Raw genomic sequence first — 23,215 nt, 5'->3', positions numbered from 1 at the left:
TGTTTATTTTAATTTCTGCCTATTTATTTGATGTCTTTTTGATGTGCATATTTTTTTATTACGAGTGCCCATCCATCACACTCTCAATAATTTTTACCAAAACACGAAGCAACTTTTCAAGATACTTTTATGCCTTTCTGAGACAAGTATGATGGTGTGCACTACTTAAACATTAATCAAATACATACATAATATTTATGATTAGTGTTATATCAGTCAGTCTACGGGTTCATTCCCAAAGAAACTATTGTTTTATGTAGATCAATCCAACTCCGAGGGGAATCTTGCTAAATGCAATCAGATCCCAAATGAAACGCGTCATTAAATACCAGGTTAGTTCACAATTAAGGGATTTATAAGTCTGAGGTGCAGTCAGGTGTCTCTGCCCCCCACAGTTACAGACCTCAAAGTGATTTCAGCTCATAACCAGTCTGGGAGAAGACATAGAAATGATGATGCCAGGTGTATACTACTTGAAATCTGAGGGTTCCTTAAATACATGTTTTTAGTCATATATCATGTCATGAATATTTTAGACCACTTAGCTGGGCTATTTCTGATATCATATCAAAAGCATGTGGAGTGACGTATTGGTATGTTTAAGTCAGGAAAGCTGATGTTGTATCTGATTCATTACATTAAGTGGATGAGTAAATAAATGTTAATGATACACTACAGGTGTAACAAGGTGTGTCACATTTCTCAGTTATCATATACCACATATATTAGACGATTTTTACAGCTTTTATGAAATCAAGTGGAAGTCTAATTTTGATACCTGCTAGCTAGATGATGATACCAAAACACTATGGTATGTAAAAGAGAAAATGAGAGATAAAATCACCCATCAAATACTAATGGTTTGATAGAAAATAGCAAAAACAAATAATATTAAAAAAAAAAAAAACCAAAAACTCAGTTCTTTTAAGATTTTTTGTTTCAGAACTGTAGTCAATAGACCTCAATATGCCTGTAACAATCCATCTCTTATGACAAAGCTTAGGGACATTTTAAAACGGTCAGATTCCAAAACTGATAAGAATGTATAACTTACTAGAAGGTATAGCATATGGAGGGCTGGTGGGTGTAGGAGGGCCCCATCCCTTGATATTCCATGCTGTAACCTGGACATAATACACATTGCCTTGCGTCAGGCCCGGGATGTCATACTCAAGATGGCGGACATCTTCTAAAATTGCTTCTCCCGCCAAGGGGCTGAATGTCTCAAAACAGCTCCACTCAACTGAAAACGAATTGGATAAAGTTTGATACTATATTTGTTTGTTGTGATGGATAGAGGATATAAAATATGTGATGGACCTATGACAGATGTTGTATGTTCCACTTCTTTGGCCACCATGCCCTGTTCAAACCCACTATATCAAAGTTGTCAGGGACATCCGTACTCTCCCATCTGTCTCCTTGGTACTCAATAAGTTCTCGAGTATGTTTACCTGATTTATTACTTGTATTTGGCACTTTTCCTCCAAAAGAATGGAAAAAGTTAAAACAATGCTCACTACTGACTATAATTTAATGTTTACATATAAAAAAAATTTACTTTACATGAACAAAAATACATATTTCTGTAGAAAAAAAATTTAAATTGTAAACTTGTTGCTGACCAAAGTTTAACAGTGATAAGTGAAAACAAAAGAACACAAAATCAATGTTCTTTTGGAAAAGATATTTAAGCTGTGGATCTCTCTTCCAAAGTAATGTTTCAAAAATTCTGTCTCTAGATTTTTCTTTTGAAAATTAAAAAAAAACAACTTTTTATGCATTGACCCTTCAGATAAAATGCAAATATAATAGTATTCAGCCTAGACCAACGGTATTTAATAAGATGCATCTGCTTTGATGCTACATCAATAAAAATCAGGAATTTTGTTACAAACAATTTAATTCTAATAACTCTGATTCCAAACATAAATCTGTAACTTAAAGCAAAAAGTAACAAATACAAAAATTTTTAACTTAATAAGCAGCCTTACCTTTATATCTGGTGACCACAGCGCCATTGTGCTGGTCAGGCTCATCAAACCTAACGGTCAAGGATTCTGCACTGGCCACACTGAGTCTGGCACTGGCTGGAGCATCGGGCACCCCTGGAGAAGGAGGTGGACAGTTGATACCATCATCATCATCATATATCGATACCTCATCTGAGGCAGAAATGTTCATCAAAATCTTGGTAGAAAGTTTACAGAGCTCACACAGCGATTCCTGTAGTAACATATTTGTTTGAACATCTAATCCTGGTACTGATAAAGTTGAAGTGGCTTCCTTCTAGACTAGATAATCGAGATAAAACTGTTCTACCAAAGTCTTTCAGTCTTATAAAGCTGTTGTTCTTCAGCTCTCATAGTAATCAAGACTATCCAATTTCCCTCTTTCATGAAGCTATTTTTATATGCCTGTCAGTTAACTACTGGCTTGACACATCCCAACTGAACTTCCAGGAAGCCGTTGTAAACTGGTGAGTGACTAAGCTTGCATTAATACTTATAACGGCTGTTAGAGCTGAACCAATAGTAAATCAATGGATATGACAAAAACTGCACCAGCAAAACTGATTGATTAAAACTGAGAAAAAATGTTCTCTAAAGACGAAGGAAAAAAAAAACATCAATCAATACTAAGTCTCTAAAGATTTTTGTAAACAACTTTTCAATTTGAGTCTTGGTCAATCTATTTTTGGATTCTAATGTTTTTCAGTTTTTCAAAACATTTAAAAACTAAAAATAGGTATACATTGCAGTTTTTTCTTCTGGATTTGTTTACTCAGACAAGCTCTAGCCATATATTAAAACCTACTTGAAGAAACCACTGCACCAAATGACTCATGGCTATAAATTTTTCTATAGCCAAAGGTTCGGCTGATCACTTTTTATCTAAACAAGCAAGCCATTCACTTTCTAACCATTCTGGTTTATGCCAGGGATAGTGAGTAGTTTTGATTCTTGGACAAATATAACCTAAAAACATGTTACATCATTTCTTTGAGTTCCAGTTGGTTTCTCAAGTTTTCAACAATCTTTTCAGAGTAAATCCTCTGTTTGTATTCAGAGCTGTGCAAACTTGATGGAATGGAAGAAGAAAACCACTTCAAGATGTATTTCTGATCTAATATTTAGCATGTCTTGTGTTACTCATTTTTATACATTATCAAATTCCAAACATACAAAGGTTAATATAACCATTGTGCATTTCAGAAGCCTCAATTTATATAATCCATGGAGACAAGAACCTTACTAGCTAGCCATGGGCTATATGAAAGTAAAAATATCAGTAAAAATATTGCATACGTGAATGATTTATTTTTATTCAAGCTTCAAAAAAGGCAGACACAGCTTTTAGAGCTGTTAAAGGCCACTTTGGACAATGTCCATATATGGTTTTTGTTTTATTTGTGCAAAGTGTAGATGGAAACAATACTTACTTGCATGCTCATAGCCAGCTTTCATTCTTTTCAAGAGCCTATGGCGGAACTCCCAGTGGCTTAATTCCCGATCATAATCCTGTGAGGAAATAAGAAATTCAATAAAGTTTAATCACATGCTACAAAATATTCATATTTTTCCACTTTCTTTTGTAAAATCCCAAACACTGAGAATCAAGGGATGCTGCTTAATTTGAGGAAATAAAAAATTGATTGAAAGTTTTTAAAATGAAGTAAACAAGTTTCAACAGCCACGTTTTAGTAAATGGTGGAAATCAATAAAATCCGTTTTAATAACATAAAAAAGGTGTTTGTCAGAAGATTTTAATATAAAATCCACTAGCAGTGCCAAATCTTAATCATGTTGTCAATGCTAAAGAAAGCACATGTGGGACAGAACTACTCAAAAGTTACCAGAAGGAAATAGCGAGTTTCATCTGCAGCGCTAGCACTTTCTAGGAAAGACCAAAATTATATTATACCCCAGATTTTGAGGTCCAAGCCAGAACAGCAAAAAATTCCAAGAAATCTGAAGTAATTTTAAATCCCCAATTCAATGAATAATTAGACAAAAGCAAGAGTAATTAGAAATCAATATGTCTACTAATTTTTGCGATTGGTCTGGCTGTTTTATACATGTAATGGATGAGAAACAAGGGAGTTCAGTTTCACAGTATTTTAAATCAATCATCATCTTTAATGAAAATTAAGAAATGGCAATTCTGGCTTCTCCTGTTTTGAATTGTTTTTTCATTTGAAAGCAAGCAACTAGTGAAGCACACCAGAGAGTGCAACTGAGAACACCAATGAAAAATGACCACATCTTTTTGACCAGCACTGGTGCCTGACCATTCAATCTTCATCTCTCTGCCCTAACACACCAGCTGGTACACATGTTACATTCTAGGAAAAGTAAATTTTGTGTCAAGCCTCATTTTTCACTATAGAAAGCCTAATTGTACCAGTTGAATGACAATAAAATTGTTTTATCTATGGGAATATTACTTATTATCAAATATTCATTTCCTGATAATTTTTTTCTATAATTTATTGAGTGATAATGCTATACAGTACAATCACTGCACCATGGAATTTTAAAAACTATGTCAACCATTGTTTGCTTTATAACAATTAGAGAGTTGTTTCTCACACCCTGTTTTTTTAATGCGTGTGTGTGTGCATGAATCATTACATAACTATTTATGCCGATGGGAATGATAATTTTATCAGGGTATCTATAATATCTTCCAAGAAAAAGAAAACATGTTGGATATACAAACGTCAATTGCCTCTTCCTGTGATTTCATAAACACAAATGCATCATACTAGTACAAAAACATGAGGACGCAATACTTTACCCAATTATTGGGCTGATGCTTTTGTTATTTGTATCTAATAAATCATCAGTAATTTCATCTTCTGAATCATAAGCATGTGAAATGGTTTGTAACACATCCCCGTATTGGAATTAGTAGATTATTGACATAAAAATCGCTATTGCTTAATTTCCATTGTACTTGCAAACTCATAATATCTCATCATCTGGTTAACATAATGGTTATACAAGAGTAAATACTGAAAATTAAAAATAATTTCTAATATGCTACTTAAAAGTGTATTTCCAGCCAATGCTTGGACTTAAAAAGTTTGTCTTTTGGTAGAGCTCCCTCTAAGCAGTCCAGCATTCCCAATGCAGGGAAGTGGGCATGGGCGCCTTAATGATCTATTGGATGACGTTAAATCCCACATAACCAGTGAACTAAAACAGCTCCTTAACACATAAAAACAAGACCCATTTCCGCAATTTTTCATTTCCCCCGGCCCCTATACAATCACATCTTCCAGGACTCACACTCTGTAGACCTACACCTGTGCCATTTATAAACAGGAAGCTTTACAGGTACCTCGTTCTTCAAACTCCAGTCATCATTCTTACCAATGAATGTGTCCTCTCCTCTCTACCTAGATATTTTGGAGACTGTTTAAGGTTTTTCCAAGTGATCTTTTTACTGGACATAGTCTTACAGTTGATCTCAGTCTTGATCACTGTATCAAAATTTTTCCCAGTGCCTCAATATTCTCATGGTTTCCATATTTCAATCAAAACAAAGTTTACAACAAATGGCCTTTTCTCTAAATTTGGTCTCCCTCTCTCTCCATGTGTGTATACTCTGTTTCCCTGACCCTGACTGAAAAATATTTATCTTTACTCGCAACCTATTTATATACTCACTATTTTCCACACCTTTGTCAGTAGTCATTTTATTAAAGCAGTGAGGCACACACTGTGTACATGTCTCCCTCTGAATCCCATGTCTCCTACTCTTCTACCCAGAACTTGCCAACAGGTAAAATTACGGTCAAAGCTGAGTAAGACTAATTGTGTGTGTAGGTATTCTTTTGATAGTTACCTCGCGTCATTTGAGTCAACACTGAAGGTAGAACACAAAGGGTGTGTTGCCCCATTCCACTGAACCAATACCACATCAAACTTGGACTAAGGGATCAATGTGGGCTTCATTGGGTCTTTTCAAACAAACTCCTTACATATCATTAGTCTTTATCCAACTAGGATTTGCCTGTCGTTCATACTCAGATTCAGGCAACAAGAGCATTCAGACATCATTCATATTTGCCATCCTGTGTTTAAAGTGAGATTACGCACAGCAATGTACAACAAAAGGAAATCTAATGAAAATTTGATCACAAATTTATCACCTGCTTTTTTTAATTGGTAGTTCCTGGTGTCAAAACAAAATGCACTGAATATTTTAATTATTATTTTCCTACGTTTCCTTCATTCCCACTTTTATTTGCGTCAAAATTCAACAACTTACATAAACTACACAATTTGCATAATCATGTGATTAATATTTTGAATCAGCTAAATTCTTGAAAATCAAAACAAAAACTTTGGCAGTTTTCTTACCTGAATATTAGTCAATTCCTTGGATTTTTGAACAATATCTGGTCACAAACCTTGCACCAAGTTATTACCTTTTCAAAATGGGTCTTTTTGTACATTGTTTTTGCCACTTGAAAAAATAAAAGAGACAGAAGGGAGCTGATCTCATTCTTGTTCAATATCATTAGTGTCTGTACACCAGCAGTCAACATGAGTCACTTTTCATTCTATCACTGCATTGTTAATGTCATTGTCGCTGGCTATTGAACTGCACAAATGTCAGAATTGTTCACCTACACGTTTTAAACATTTTTCGCTAGAATTTCAACAGTCCTACACTCCAGTAGGATGAAGGCGGCTATCATCCACTTATACACAGGATATCAATTAATTCTTACATCTTTCTTAATCTGTCCTTTCACACGTGTAAAGAACTGGACTTTCTACTACTAAGTTAATGGCCCTAATGTCATTTGTCATTTAACATTTGTCTCTTAACACCTGGACACAAAAGATTAAACTTCCTGTGTGGAATTTCCCCCAGGTGAGAGACAATTTTGTAATTGATGTCTTCTGACCATTAAGGCAGCTCCACCCAAAGCTGCCACTTTTAACTTTTATAATTTATATACATAATTAGTTGTAAGGCTTTATGTCATTGAATGCTTATGTATAGTTAGAGTAACTGAAACCAAAGAATAGAAATGTTCTTCTGATGGCCAGACTACATAAGGGTTGGATTGAAATGGACCTCTAGGGACACCAATAAAACGTGGGGGTGGGGGGGTCCCCTCTGGATAAAATCTTATCTAGGTACACAAAAGTGTCATGGTAAAGGGTCCACTTTTTCAGAAAAAAAGAACCCCCCTTTTGAAATTGCTGGCTACAGGCCTAATATTAATTTTACATGATATTATTATTATTGCTAAATGTTTCTAATTTGACCACAAAATTCACCAATGAAGAAAGAGCTTCACAGTAAAGATCTTTTGTGTTTGACAGAACATCCAATAAACCATCCATGGTGGTAGTGATATGTGGAAGATTTCATCCTCTGCTTGCCCTTTAAGCTTGTTTGCTACAGAGAAGACTAAGTGCCTCTAAACACCTCACCAAAAGATTCAACCGGATACTTAAAAACACATAGGCTAATACAATTTAGAGAACTTGTTTGTTCAAAATAAACTACCAATTATAAGGATATAACTTGTAAGGTGTCTTAGCTCATTGCCTCAACTTTACAGAATCCTTTAGTATTAATATGGTATTTTGATTTGAAAAAAATATTTTTGAACTAGATGAGATTAAAATATGAGATCTAAATACTGTTTGGAAGACAGCCATATTGTATTGTATTGTATTGTACTGTACTGTACTCCATTACAATGCATTGTACTATATTGCATTTTGTTTTGTATTCTTTTGTTTTTAAAGGGGGATATATTTTAGAAATTTTCTGTAGAATCTCAGAATTTCATACCTAGTACATCTCATTACAAAATCATAAATTTCTTTTTCCAAACATTTATCTGTGGTATCAGGGGATAACGGTCTGAAGTATCAAAAAAGAAATCTTAATCTTCATCAAATAAAGTTTTAGTTATTGTGCAAAGTGGGTCGTGTTTTAAGCATGATTATCAAAAACTACCACTACTTTTTTTTTTACCTTCCCAGACCCAATGTTCCCCCCACTGTTCACCACCATACTGGTCAGATCCACCACCTTCTTGTAAGTGTCATTCATCAACGTGTTTAGCTGGAGGGAACGGTTTTCTTGTAAAACTACAAAAAAAGATGAGAAAAAATATAGCTTAGCATTATTTTATTTTCACCTATATCAAACACAAAGAAAAAGAATAAGAAATCTTTTAATTTGGAATAAATCAAGTGCTTTCATTAACATTAAGGAAAATAAAACTGTTACCAATAAGTATAAATAAATTGGATAAAATGTTTAAAAAATACATACACCAATCTAAAAAGTAACAAAAAATCTTATATAATGATAAAACACACTTACATTTTGGGTTTTCTTTGGCACCAAGAGTTAGTAGCATCTTGGCCATTGGCACATGATTGGTCATCACAGCGACATCTAGTGGTGTCAATTCTTCTTCATTCATACTAAAATATAGTGTGTAAGAAAAACATTAGCTGGCTTCAGTGGTGATTAAGCATATTTTTTCATACTATAAATATAGATCCAATATAGAATGTTCTGAAATGGAAGGGATCACTTTTTTAACCAAGCCTTTGGAACAGTGGGATCTGACATTTTCCCTGCATGCTCTTTTAAATTTTTCATTTCTCATCCTCTTTTTGTTAAAATGAGGTGTATGTGTTTTTATAGAGTTAAAATTATAAAAACAAAAGATAAGATGCAATGTGTCACTTGATCTTTTTGTCATCAAAATATCTATTTAGAAAAAAAACTGAATGTACCTATCTTAGTTTGCATTTGGAGCGAAGTGTAATAGCTTAACTTAAATTGTACCAGACCAAGTGATGAAATTTCTAACCAAAAGAAGCCAATCTGATCTTCCTCCTGTCCTACCCATTGCCATCTTAAACAATGTGAGTTAGGTGCTGTTAAAAAGACCCCCAATATATTGTTAATAAAGTTCATAAAGGTTCTGCTCAGATAATATGTCCCATGTTACGCCATCACAACTGGACCAGAAATGGACCTCCACAGAAACCATTCAGGTACATCATGTATTTCATACATCTTCATAAAAGTGGAAAGGACTTAATCAGTGCAATAGCCCATTGCTAAGAGACTCTGCTCCATTAGTTAAGTTCAAGCAAACACTGGTCAGGAGTATTCAAATAAACATGTCTGTACAACTTGTTTCCTCCCATTTGCCCCATGTTTTTCAGAAAGAAATCAAAATTAATGCATCTGGTGGTTTTGGTGCCCTTGAATCACCTCAATATCTTTTCTCCTTCTATAAAGCAGACACGATGAGTGAGTGTGCATGGTGTAAGCCATTTCTTAATGCTTACCCCAGATAGTTCTTTGGATTCAACTAGTTCAAATTACACTTCTCATGCAAATTCTAAATACGATTTTATCAAAAGTTATTTATACTGAAGAAATGCACATATTCTTAACCCTATGAAGCAAAAAAAAAAAAAAAAAAAAATCCTTGAAAAGAAGGGATAATACTATGGCTTTATTTTTAAAAGAAAAACAATATAAAATCTATGAAAAGTGTAAAGATATACCGTGAAGGAAATGAGAGTGGAAATGAGCAAGGCAGTTCATTTCAAGAAGTAAATGGTAAAAGTATCATCATCCAAGCAGGTAGATTAAATTCCAAGAATTCTGGAAAAATCAATTTAGCATTCTTCATTCTTCAGCTCCCCCCCCCCTCGAAAAAATGGCCCATAAATGAGCCATACCTAATTAGAAAGATATCCCATACTTCTGAATTGTAAACCTGCTTTATTTTTGACACTGCAGGAATAGTAATGTATGAGTTTAAGGTCGTGTGGATTTGAACGATTTGCATCATCTGGAATTAACACTAGTTTGATCAATGACAGGTGCATATCAACCAGGCCTTGTTGATTCTGAGCATCCTTGACAGAAAGTTTCAACTGGAAGGTGTCTTAAAGTGTAGTTTTACCATGTTTCACAAACCAAAGCATTCCACTGAGGTTAAAAAACAGATAAAAGATAGGATAACCATTACACTAATTTTTTTGTTAGTTTTTTTTTTTTTTTCAGTGGCACTTGTTAAACAAATGCCTTTACCTGAAAATCTCAGATGAAAGTTACCTTTTAAAAATATACCTAAATTTGTGCCCATTTTTATTGAAAAAAAAAAACAAAAAAACTGCTGAATCTATTTTGTAAGACTATCAATCAAATCCTTTTTTCATTCAAATTTCATGCCCTTCAGACCATCAGCACATATCACTAACATTCCTAATCCAGGGAAGCAAAACTTCAACGTCCAAAAGGTTTTCTTAAGTACTTCAGTTAATTTTTTTCTTATCACGCACTCAATCATTTTTAGAACATTAAAAAATTCATAATTGTACTCTTACATAATTAGAATTATAGAAAATCCATTAAAATAAACCTTTTCTAGATTTTTACATAATAATTAATTTCAGAGAGAGAGAGAGAGAGATGCAAAACAAATAAAGCAGAGAAACAAAACTCACCTATTAACGTCTAAATCTTCTGCCTCTAATATCAATTTAGCAAGGTCCATGTCTTGGTGCTCCACAGCATCAAAGAGATCTGTAATGTTAAAACGTTTATTATTTTCTTGCAAGATAGGCCAAGTTTTACGAGTGTTTCTTGGTTTTCCTTCCAGAGAAAGCTGATGCAAAAGCCGGCGCCCTAAAGCAGGCTTGTCGCTGGAAGACCTCCGGTACTTCTTCTTGCCTTCAGTCAGTCTCTCATCAGTTGTTTTCAAATTTTCAACTCTTGGCACAGGCTTCAAATTATCGCTTGAAGATTTCCTGTATCTTTTGGTATGTTTGAGAGATTCTTTAGATTCTATTTCAAGATTGGGTAAAGATTCAAATGATGCCGATAAGTTTGGAGTGTCTGAACATAGCAGAAACACTTCCGATGTTTCGCTCTCTGTATCACTATAGCCCAATGCCCAAACAGGTTCTTCAAAACTTCCCTCAGAACTGTCCAAAGAGCTAGTTGTGGACATAACTGAACGTATATCTGATGCAGAAACAGAGCACCTATGAAGTGAAGTAGAAGCTAAGTCAACATCTAGTCTGAAAGAAATTGCACTGTCAGTCTCTGACCCCAATTCGTCTTTGTGTTTTCTAAAAACTGGAGTGTCACTCACAGACTTTTTATAATATCTCTTTTGTTTTTTAACTTCTTTGATTTTCTCACCAGAGTCTGGCTGCACATGTTCGACCATGGCTTTGCATAATTTCATGGTAGAAGCAGCCATTTGTGACAAACCACTTAAACTAAAAAGAGGAGAGTCACTCTTAGATTTCTGATATTTTTTTCTTGTTTTTGGCTTGGGTTGCAGTGTATTCTTCGTGTCATTTGCTTCTTCATTTGAAGTTTGTTTTTCTTCGTCTGTATTCGACCTGTCTGTCAAAGTCACTTTCGAAGTTCTTTGATATCGTTTTGGTTTCCTGGTCTTCTTAACACCCTCGTTACCACCTGAAGCATGCTCTTGGTCATCTTTGTTATCAGTTGCTTCACTAGAAATGATAATTTCTGGCAGCACCACAGTTCTTGCTGTTGATGCAGAGGACAATGAAGAGAAATCATTAAAACTGTGAGAATTATGCTTTAACTCTGTCCTACTCTCCTCTGTCAGTCTGCCAAACTCATACCCTGGCAGAGATTTTTTCTCTTCTGTCTTTTTCTGGTAATATCTCGACCTGGTAGCCATTTCAGTTGTAAATGATAAAAGAAAAAGCACAGCTATGTCCCCTTGCCAAGTTTACATAAAGATAAATAAATATTAGCTAAAATAAAAAAAAAATGAATCTATCTACGTGCAACCATGCTTGTCACATTATTTGTGGCTATCCTTATCTGTCTCCTGCAACATTTAAACAAAACACCTTCCTTGTGTGACTCAGTCTATTCTAGCCTGACCACAGGCCAGCCCTGTTTCTATATAAAGAGTCCAATCTCTCCAAACTATCTCCAGTCTCCACGTGAAATCACTAGCAAAGTCTTTGGGCAACTGGCAATCTTTTTGTACATCATGCGTCCCAGGCAGAGTTGGCAGACTTTATAAATGCACACCTACAAATGATGCTTTCCATGCCATCCTTGCAACAGTGTGCAGTTCCTTAATGTTTCTTTAACATGAATGGTTAAGGAGTTTGGTGGAGCCTAGGTGAGAGTGCCTGTCAGTCATTTTAACCCACCAATGCCATTTCCTTAATGTCTTCATATACGCTCTGGGTTATCTTCTTGAAATGATGCATCAAATTTGTTTTGGACTATTAAATTTAAAAATTATTCTCCTGTTAGACTACTTTTGAAATATCAAATACAAACTGGGCATCTTTATTTTGGATTTGCCATCTTCGCTATAATATTTAAAAAAAAAAAAACAGTAATCATTTAATTAACTTGGGTTATCTTCTTGAAATGATGCATCAAATTTGTTTTGGACTATTAAATTAAAAAACTATTCTCCTGTTAGACTACTTTTGAAATAACAAATACAAACTGGGCATCTTTATTTTGGATTTGCCATCTTCGTTATAACATAAAAAAAACAGTAATCATTTTTTAATTAACTTATGAAAAAATCCTTTGCATAAAATATAATTGATCTCAATACACCAAGAAAAAAGACAACAACCTAAACAATTCAAATTTGCTCTTTATCTCCAGCATGGTAGCAGTTTTATATATTGTATTTTAAACTGCATAAAATTATCCTGTAGCTCACACCTGGGAAAAACTGTTCAATTAAATGCTTGTGGAGATCTGTATGGCAGAGACAAACAGTTTGGACAAGGCCCATCCTACTCAGCATACATCATCCTGAATACACAACTAAGACCCAGACATTACCAGTTAACAGCCTGGGTGCAGACTACTGCTTATACCTACGTCAGAAGAACAAGACGTGCAGGCTAGCTGTCGGGCCCTTACCTACAGGTAGAAAGCGGGTTTTGTTTGATCATACAAGTTTTAAATGGCAAACAAGTAACTCCAACCTAAAACTCATCCACTCAGTGGGCAATTAACTGTTAAAGCCACTAAAAGTATGACAGAAATAGATGTTACAATGAAAAACTGTTATGGTTTTCTGGCTCTGAACTGTTTGGGATTTACTATATCACGGCAGCCTAATGAGCAGGCAAAGTGATGTATGGATGGTATAATTTAGAAAAAAGGATACTACATGAAGTAAATGAGTGAGAAACTTTGGCACAGAGGCCAAGACCCTAAAACACCAGCACAATATTTCACTATGCCCTCAATGTTGTAAGCACTATTGCTGCCAATTCAAATTTTCTAAATCTTGTGAACCTGTGGTTTATCACGTCATAAGAGATAAATAACACTTGAAAATTAAAAAAAAAAATGAAAATTCAGTGTTGGATTATCTTCCCTAGTCAAATAACTGAAATCTTCATTTTTGTTTTTTTTCTAATGATGGCCAGATGAGTAAATATAAAATTGAAAACAGACTGCAGATTTACGTTAATTCAAAACATTGTTTCACATTTAAACTTATATATTAATAGGCTAAAAACTAGTGCTTTGACTGTTAACTATTAACAGGAACTGCAATTTTGCTGTTTTCAACAGAAACATATGTTGCTTTAAATACTTCCTGTTAATTAAAACTCACTTTCCAAGGAGCATATCAGATGAACTATCATCCAGCCCATGTTATTAGTACATTTCCTCTTCAACCCACTCTACAAGTCTGAGCACCTGTTTATGTAAGTCCTACATTATATCATTGGGTCATATTTACATAATGGTAATAAAAATTAAGAAAAGTCACATAATATTAAACTAAATCTAGCTGCTGTATTTGAATTAAATATTTTCTGCCATGAAGATTCTTCAGAAAGCTTTTTAAAAATATTGGCAAATCACCAAAGAGATAATTGTTGAACTATATGCCCACTGGTTCCAGGACAATTAAAAGGTGTATTATGGCTGGGGAAATAGTGAAGAACCAGCATGGGGAGAAAGGTGTTCAGAGTTTCTACCCTCACCTCTTCATTGGGTGTGAAATAATAAGGCAAGGAAAGGCAAGCAATCCATCACTGGCTGTCTGTGCCAATGACAGGAAAGAGAGAAGTGGATTCAAAGTATCCACTGCAAATCTAGAAAATGTTGCTGGGTGGTTTTAACACATTCTCCGTCCCTCTCATTTGCTTGCATGTTTTCATACTTAACATGTGTATGTGTGCACGTGTCAGGATAAATCTCTAAACAAACAATGATAAAACAACTGCATCTCTTTAGATTTTTGAATAATGAAAAATGCTCTTTTTTGCGTAAATATCTATACTTGCAGCAATACATGATTAATGCACTATTTGGAGATGCATGTATCAGTCAAAACTGCCAATTTAACATATGTTAAAATGTCATATCTTTCTGTAAAGTAGTTTTTACATTCTCTCCAGCAAAGAGAACATGTCTCCGTCAAAGGCTACTGTCAATAAATATATTAGTTACTATGTACAGATTGAGTAAGAAGTCCCAGCATAGACTGGCATCTAAATTTAGAAATATCTAGCTAAATATACGCTTCATGCTAAGTACCAGGTTTGGTCTGTCTCAGAAAATGCTTAACGGTTTGAAAAAACTTTGGATTTACCAACAAATCAGCTTTTCTGACTCCTGCAACATGCATCAAATCAATTAAGCATGAAATACCACTTTTCTTTACCTGCAATACCCCATTTTTTATTTACAAATCTGAGGCAGAGATAAGATAACGAAGCTGAAAATTAACCAGCAGCAGATTCAAGTTGCACAAGAGATGTTGCTTTAACACAAGCACTTTAACTATAGATCTGTATCATTACTTACAGAGAAGTCATAATTTCACATTCCATTTAAATGGTCACACTTTATAAAACTCATTATAAATGGTATAATTAAAAATATTTACCATTGATATCATATCGAACATTGTTATTCTTCTTATCACTTTTCTTCCTCTCTGGCTTGTTGGCAACTTCATTTTCTGTGGAATCAACACTCCCTTTCCGTTTAGATGTACCTGAAGATATTAAATGTACTGTAAAGTATTCATGTGCAAGGATCAGAGAAATGAACAAATTAACAAATATACAGGAATACTGTCATTGTATATGCATGCATACCTGTGCATCAGCACATGACATACCAGCTACTTTCAAATTCATCCTAGGGAAAATAAAAGATCAAAGAAATGATACTATCAAAGCCACTATTGAATTTAAATATCAAAACACAAATATTGAGCACTAGTTGAGTTTCAGAATTGGGCACACTATGTTTAAGTTATGGCAGCTAAAGAAAACAGCATCCAGTGATTGTGACAGGAGAGACAGATAAGATTCTCTCAGCACAACCAAATGCTGAATGTGAACCGACAAGAACACAACAGGTATCAGACAAGTGCATGTTCAAATGTTTCTCAGAAGAACGTTAAAATTTTATTTCTGTACTGTGCCAGGAGTTGTTACGTACAGCTAGACAAAAAACATTCACAGCTTTTCTCTCCTTGTTAAAAAAGGCATATACCTTTAAAAAAAAAAAACAGACTTGTATATCATGAATACCAAATTGCTTTAGAATATAATCCTTTGTAACATGACGACAAGTCATGAGTCACTGAACAAATCAAGAGTGGAACAATGAAGTCTTTGTGTAATGCCTTTATCACATTGGTAGAACCATTTTAACCAAGCAGTGGGAGAGGGGCTTACAGATATAAACAGTCACTATTTTAGAAATAAGGGACAGAATTAGAGGATTTCTTTTTTTTCAATTTTATAACCAAACGCCTATTTTGTGAATGCCAACGTCAATGAAGCCAATTTCCATTCCACGGATAATCTTACTCCTGCTATCATTAGGCAGATATATGTCGGATATAAATCATTTTTCAATTTTGTCTCACAATAACCCTCAAGAGAATTTCATGAACGAATGTATTAAGTTACATGAGTCTTGATAACAATATAGCACAGATGTAAAGATGTGCCATTTATTTTTCTTAAATTATTTCCTGGTGACCATCTTTCAACTTCACAAATTAAAGCCACTAGGGGGGTCAAATTTCCTCTTGATGTAAATTTAATTTAAAAACTGCTACAGTGAAATAATGGAAAGATTTTGTCAATATTACATTACACCTTTTTCAAAAAGACATTTTTGTGCTCACAGCCAGGTTAGCCTTGTAGGGTTGCAGTGTTTATGTCCTATTGGCCTTATTCTAGAGACACTTAACACCATGTAATATGGTCAGTACACAAGCTAAGTAGCCCAACAATGAAACTTGAGACCAGTGCCATTAACCTAGTTCTATTTTTGGTAGGAATTTGGTTGCAATAAAGCATACAAGACACAAAAAATATTCAAGTGTCAAGCGTACTCTTACTGCAAAACAAAGAAAAAAATTGATGTCATTCCACCTGTGTTACGAATTTTACTGTCATTCTTTTTATCTGACATTAAATCTCATTGATCTTGGCTTACCTGAGAGAGAGCGTACCAATCTACCAGATGGAGAGATGGAGCCACTAACAGCCATCTTGCTTAGTTTCCCAGGAGCACTTGGAGATGCATGGAGAACACGGTCCACAAACACAGGCTGGGGCTCAGGCAGCTGTCCATCTGAACTTTAAAAAAATAATATTTATCCAATTAAATTATTCTTAAAAAAAGATAAGAAATAAATAATTGATCTCTTGCAAATGCCAAAGAATAAATATACTAAAATGTTTAAACTTTCTTCATTCAGCAACTCGCTTAAACTCCAATACTTGAATTAATTAGGCCATTGAAAAAATTTTATGACAAAAATTTGCTTACTAATCCACACTATGGGATCTTTGGTGCATTTTCCCCTTTTTGGAATCTTTTCTCTTCTCCCTCTCACTCAGCTTTCTACCAAGTCGACTTGTGCTGCTTTGCCGATCTCCACAACTAGGAAAATGAGGCAAAAAATTAACCATTTATCTTAGTCAAAATCAACAAGGTTTAAAGACTGCTGAAGTTTGCTACTATTCAGCATTTTAAAGAGTCAAAACCAACAATTAACTTGCAGCAAAATGCGATGCACATGTTTTTGGGTGTGTCAGCACAATTAAGAGGTATTACAAGTTACCATTTTTTTTTCAGTTTAACACAACACTTTGGCACCAATAATGAATAACAGACATTAACGTCTGCCCTTATGTCATTAGATGTAAGTACAAGAGATATATTACTGTATGTGTACATTTACCAAAGGATCAAATTTTCTGTTTAGCAATGTGATGCAGGAAGAAAAAGGAGAAGTAACTGCCTAGGGGAGTGTTCGGAAAAAAACCATCATACAAGCTGGATCAACCCAACTCTGTGGGAGATTCTCCCTAAGTGTAATTTTTTTTACTGTAGTTGGCTTAAACGTCTAACACCCTTCTCAACTGCTACCAAAGTTAATTACCCACTGGCTATTTAAGAAGGCACGTCAGATAATTAAGCTGATCACACTGGATGCAATTAAGCAAGAGTCCCCTGCAGAGTAGAATTATAAAAAATATCCAGCTGATATGATGTCTGGATGGTATCAGTTAAATTCCCTATCCGCTAAACGTCACTTCTATCAAGGTCACAGGATTTAAACATTGCATTTAACCTTTTGATAATGTCCATGCACAACTAGAGCTCAAGTAAAACTAAAATTGTTAGAATAAAACACATATTTATAAAAGTTCATAACAGCAATTCTAGGTTATAAATCTCAACTCAAGGATTTGGATCTCAAAGATTTCACAAGACACGGAAATCAATTTCCCGTCGAGTCCCTGCCATGTGGGGTGTCCCTCCAAACCTCCCTTCACAGAGCCATATTTTACAAGAATTACTATTAATAATTAGAGATAATTAGTTGGTAGCATTTCCACCCACAGCTGGGCCATTAATTAGCATTAGTTTAAACTGAAATGAAATAAAATTGAAAAGAAACTCACCTATGATCTCCTACCATAGCTGCCATTTGCTGAAATACACATATTTAAATACTTAAAAAACACTTTCAGAATTTTTTTATAAATCAATTGAGTGCTTATCAATTACAATCAAAACATCCAAAACAATCCTATTCACTCATGTCATAAGTAACTTCTAAATAAATCATATAATTGCCAATTCTGAAGCAAATGCAGTAATTTATGAGCTAGTGCAATTTGGACAGTCAAGATAATGAAAATAGTTACAATCACTCTGATTTGCTTCTCTGTTTGGAATCTCACCAAATCAATCAATCTACTTCAAATTTTTATCCATCCACTCACAACCCTTTTGAACTGAACATTTGAGGCAACTTGTGTTTACTTGTGCCAGAGCCATGCTGCTTAACAATGCTTTTGCCAGGCTAGGGAAGCCACAGGAAAAAAAGTTTCATTTGATGATATGTGATGACATTTAACTTTTCTCCCTTACAGTCATTTCCAGGAGCAAAAACAGCTTGTGAACAGCGGAGGAAATGATCCTCTCCTAAATAAATCATGAAGGGAGATAGCAGCAAGTCTCCCAAGTTTTACACTAAATGTAGTGTCTGTCTACCCTGTTTTTATCATCACAACCACAAGAAAATGAAACTGAAAAGCTTTTATAAGGAGAGGCAGTTATAGCTGGAAACAAATTTCCCACTGACTTTTAAATTTAAAAGCATATTTCTTACGTGTACTATTAATAATTTTTTTATGTTGGTAAATTTTGTAAATAAAGATGAAAAAATCCAAAACTTAATATTCCGCATAGTTCAGAATATTGAAATTTTAAGGTCACAAAATAAGTTTATACATGTGAAAAAAAACATAAACAAAACTGGCAAAGCATGAAATAGACATAAATGCCCGTAGTTGGATGGAAACATCATTTTATCATAATGATGAAAATCTCTACATATGGTGACCATCATATCCATCATAAGCTATGATGTATTGCATTAGAAGCCACATGCCTCCAATCTAACAAGCAGAAAATGCCTTAATAACCGCACATTAGAAATGAGACAGACAGAAAACAGATCATGAAAAATATCAACCTCTTTCACAAATTGAACAATCTCAGCTTGACTTCTTTACTCTAGTCTGCTGTATGGATTATGCAACGTAATTGCAATTCTATCATTTGATAGTCTGTAAGTTCATTTTAATAGAAGGCTATTACAACATAAGCACACTGAAACCCAATGCGTAGTCAAGTTAAAGTGTATCATATTAATGTCTTGATACCAGCTTACTTGGATATATATTATATCAACTCTGGAATTTGTGGTGACAAAAAAATGTAAAATATGTATAGTGTATTTTCAATGAACTTACTGTCTTAGGTGGTGTTGTGTAGAAAAGTTGTGAGGGTGCCCGTGAGAAATTCCCCGTGTCTTCAGTGCTGGTCGCTACAGAGTCGGAAGAATCCCCATCTTCATCTAACTTCCATGCTGAGCCTGTGGAATACAAAAGACCCGGAATGGAAATCTTTCATAAGACAAGAAAAATGGTCTTAAAAAAACCATGCTGTTAGTGACTTTTTAAATCATACCATGTAAAAAATATGTAAATTTACTTAATAAGAAAGGCAAAATTACTTTGGCAAGATGTCACCATGTAGCTCTAAATCTCTTGGCAAACTGAACTGTTACACCATAAAATACACTTAACTACTCTTTGGGAATGTTGCTCCAATAAGTATTTCACAACTTTCAAACATGCAATTTTTTTCTCTAAAACTGTAGATCTAACAATATTCCAGATTGCTAATTTTACAACGTTCATTATAAACTGTCAAAAGCTTTAGCCTAATGAAGTGCTGAAAAACACAGGCATGCAAAGTTACAGTTAACTAATGAGTATAATCAAATAGTCATCAATCAATACAATCCAGCGAGCCACACGCACTTATATATGGCTGAGTGCTGGATAGGCGATTATCATGAAAGTACTGTGTACTGAAATTGCAATGAATGCTCTTGGGGATATATGTATATACATATACATCTACCTTTTATAATTATGTAATGTTACATCTAGCATTAAGTTAAAAATCTAGAGATGACTTTCCGTTACAATATCAATAAAACCCCTGCCTGGTGGTTGGGGGCAATTCCCATTTACTCTAAATTTGATAATCACATATCAGAACAAAAGCATAATTGATTCCCTAAATTTTCTTTATTAAAAAATCCATGAATACTGATGTTCCAATACTTTACAAGGTGTCACGGCACCTAAACATGATTACTGCACTCAAGGATCAGTCAATCTTCTTTTATGAAAACCCTTCCATTCAAACATCTCTGACTACTGACAGAATTGTTTTCTTCAAGGTCAAAACACTGTGAGCATTTATTATGTATCACAAACAAAAACGGTTGCTATTGCATGATAAGTGTTGTCTCGACATACATGTATCATTACACAGACTGGTAACATTTATGAAAGCATAGAAAAAAAATTCAGAACTGAAATAATTTCGACATATAAAGAGGGGAAGGACTCATTGTTTGAATCTTTCATAAACTCACAAATTTATTTAAGAACTTCTCGCTTAATCATGTCAGTGCAGTTACAACTAAAACTTCCTAATAATACATATTTTCCCCCCAACTCCAAGAGAAGCCATTCTGAGTCACTGAGTAACTTTTACGATGGATTTTTAATGATGGAGTTATCTTTTACGAGCTGTTTATCTTTTACCAGATGCAAACGTCCCATAGTCCAATAGTATAAAACTTGCCAACTGAAAAATTAATTTCCTTTAAGACTCTGGGTATAAGCACCTTATAATGCTCTGCGTCAACAATGGCTTTTCTGAGATACTTTATACCTTTTTTTAAAAGAAAAGATAAATGCGGAACCTAATCTGAAAGAACATGCTACTGAAATCTCTTTTTTTGTTCAGTGGAGATTGATTTTGTGGTAAATTTATCTTTCACAGTTGTATTATGCTTAATCTTCTTACACAGGTCTTACGGGAACTGTGTTCAATTCAATATAACAGATCAAAGTACAAAAAAGTGAAAAATTATTGTGGTTGAGAAAAATGATTTTTGCTGAATATTGTAAAAGGTTATTTAGACTCTCTAGAGTAACATAACAAGCAATGTTGGATACCATTTACATAATCTAACAATCAGGCTATTTTTCCCCCCAATTCATGGGCAGAAATGGGGAAATTTAACCCTCTACAAGTTACTTCAGTATGAAAAGAAACACTTTAAGGTAAGTGGCCCCAGGTGCAAAAATTACAACTAAATATACTCCACCTATTGACCTCAAATAAAATAAATATAAAGCAAAATATTTATCATTAATTTTCAGAAGTTATGACATATTTCAGTTTTTATGAGTCTGTTACAAAATCAGAATAACTTGATTTAAAAATGACTCATTGTTTATCATAATTTTAAAGAAATAATGACCTTCAATAAAGATAAACAAGTTTGTCAAATATAGAAGCAGCTCTTAGAATTATGTTGTTAGGTGTTATACTGAAATGATTAAAAATTGTGCAATGTCACTCATAATGCTTAACAATATCAAATGAAATAGTTCACCATTTAACTTGCTGTTATTCATAACTCCTTTCCCAACTCTGAACTTCAGACGCCAGCAATCCTGTTGAAAACGATCAATACACTTCACAGAAAACTCAATTCATTATAAGTGCAAAATTCCCATTAAAGTACTAGCAAGCACATACAGTAGCAATAATTTGGATAACTAGTCCTGTAAAATTAATGAAATGTTCATATACACTCCTTGTTGCGATGACAGATACACATGTGTTTTACCACAAAAACTAACCGCGGCTACATGGGGACAAACATTAGTTGAAATAACTGCCTATTCGGAGTGTGCCTTTGGCTATATATTTGGAAGTTCTAAACCCCTATAACATAAGTGCTACAGTAAAAATGCTTTAATAGTTAAAGACTTAATTGTGGTCATGAAAGAGATGTGGATTTGCACGAAAAAATTTTATGTTCAATTCTATACGCCAAGCCATCAATCATTCCATATCATTGTGCCCTGACATCTAAACTTGCTTCTGTTCAGTCTTCAATTACGTGAAGTCACATGATGTATCGTTGTTACAGTGAAAAAAAAACAAACAAATAAAATATGTTTCATAAACTGAGTGCAATATCACTAAAATTTTTGGTTAAAAATTTGACAACTGGAGTCATTTCTTTTAAGAACACAAATGAAAACTTTTTTCCTCCCGAAACAACAAAAGCTGAACAAACAATTGAAACAATGACTGAAAAAAATGCATTTTGTTATGTTGCAAAACTAGACATGTAAGATTCCCTGAGGATCTTCATTAGACATGCAATCCTCCTAAATTTGATACCATGTATTACGTAAACCGTATTCTTTGAATACACTTTAACATCCATTTGAGTATATTAAATAACTACCAATTTCAATTTAATACATTTAAAAATCCATTTAACTATATTAGATAACATCTTCATACGTGGATATGTGTGTAATAGAGCCACTAAATCCCCTACTCCACCTGCCGTATCAGTGTACAGCCAACAGGAAAATGCAGACAGCAATACCATGTATACTCATGAACTTTCTTAATCTCATCTGTAAAAAAAATTGTGTTTTCCACAAAAAAAGGCAGGTTTCCTTTGGGGCAGTATTACAGCAGAGACTGGATTTTGGAGTGACAGTCAATATGTATTCACTAAACCAATAACTCACCTAACATCCCTGAAACTTAGTACTGTAAAAAGACAAAAACTACCTGATATTTTTCTATGGTCCCCATGACATACAATAAACTGTGTAATGTCTCAAAGAACACCAAACCTAGCTTTAAAAAAGAGGTGTGGACAAAATAGCTGCTATCCATACAGCATTACTGTCAGAGCAGGACACGAGTGTCAATATAATGGGATAGCCGGATCAAACAAAAAAAGGGAGGGGATTATTTATGGCAAAAGCTGATTCAACTATTAACAAAGGGTCAATCATTTCAAATTTAAGTGTATTTGATGCCCAATTAAGTCCAGAAATGAAAAGAAAATATTCATTATACAAACAATAAACTTACTTCTTATTAGAGGCACTTAGTTCACATTAAATCCCCGTCAAAATGAACACAAACCAGAAATGTGGCAGTATGTAGCACGCTGACATTTTGACCTTAAAGTGGT

At 34.2% G+C, this 23,215-nt stretch overlaps 1 protein-coding gene across 10 annotated transcripts in view; it reads right to left on the bottom strand.

The window, feature by feature from the left end:
• LOC106159834 (ankyrin-repeat and fibronectin type III domain-containing 1) overlaps positions 1–23,215 on the bottom strand; it is an 87,860-nt gene that overhangs the window by 6,077 nt on the left and 58,568 nt on the right. For all 10 annotated transcript variants that reach the window (XM_087004842.1, XM_087004843.1, XM_013536247.3 and 7 more), the window contains 11 exons: positions 19,368–19,489; positions 18,009–18,037; positions 16,867–16,980; positions 16,531–16,673; positions 14,957–15,067; positions 10,524–10,602; positions 8,368–8,471; positions 8,014–8,129; positions 3,443–3,521; positions 1,995–2,108; positions 1,055–1,243 (listed from right to left, as the gene is read on the bottom strand). In XM_087004842.1, the coding sequence (XP_086860968.1) occupies positions 1,055–1,243; positions 1,995–2,108; positions 3,443–3,521; positions 8,014–8,129; positions 8,368–8,471; positions 10,524–10,602; positions 14,957–15,067; positions 16,531–16,673; positions 16,867–16,980; positions 18,009–18,037; positions 19,368–19,489 (1,200 nt within the window). The remainder of the gene's footprint in view (positions 1–1,054; positions 1,244–1,994; positions 2,109–3,442; positions 3,522–8,013; positions 8,130–8,367; positions 8,472–10,523; positions 10,603–14,956; positions 15,068–16,530; positions 16,674–16,866; positions 16,981–18,008; positions 18,038–19,367; positions 19,490–23,215) is intronic.

The sequence above is a fragment of the Lingula anatina genome, chromosome 2, assembly GCF_051362555.1.
Source record: "Lingula anatina isolate TDL-2025a chromosome 2, LinAna3.0, whole genome shotgun sequence".
In the NCBI taxonomy this organism is placed as follows: Eukaryota; Metazoa; Brachiopoda; class Lingulata; order Lingulida; family Lingulidae; genus Lingula; species Lingula anatina.
This window is presented reverse-complemented; position numbering and strand designations above follow the sequence as displayed.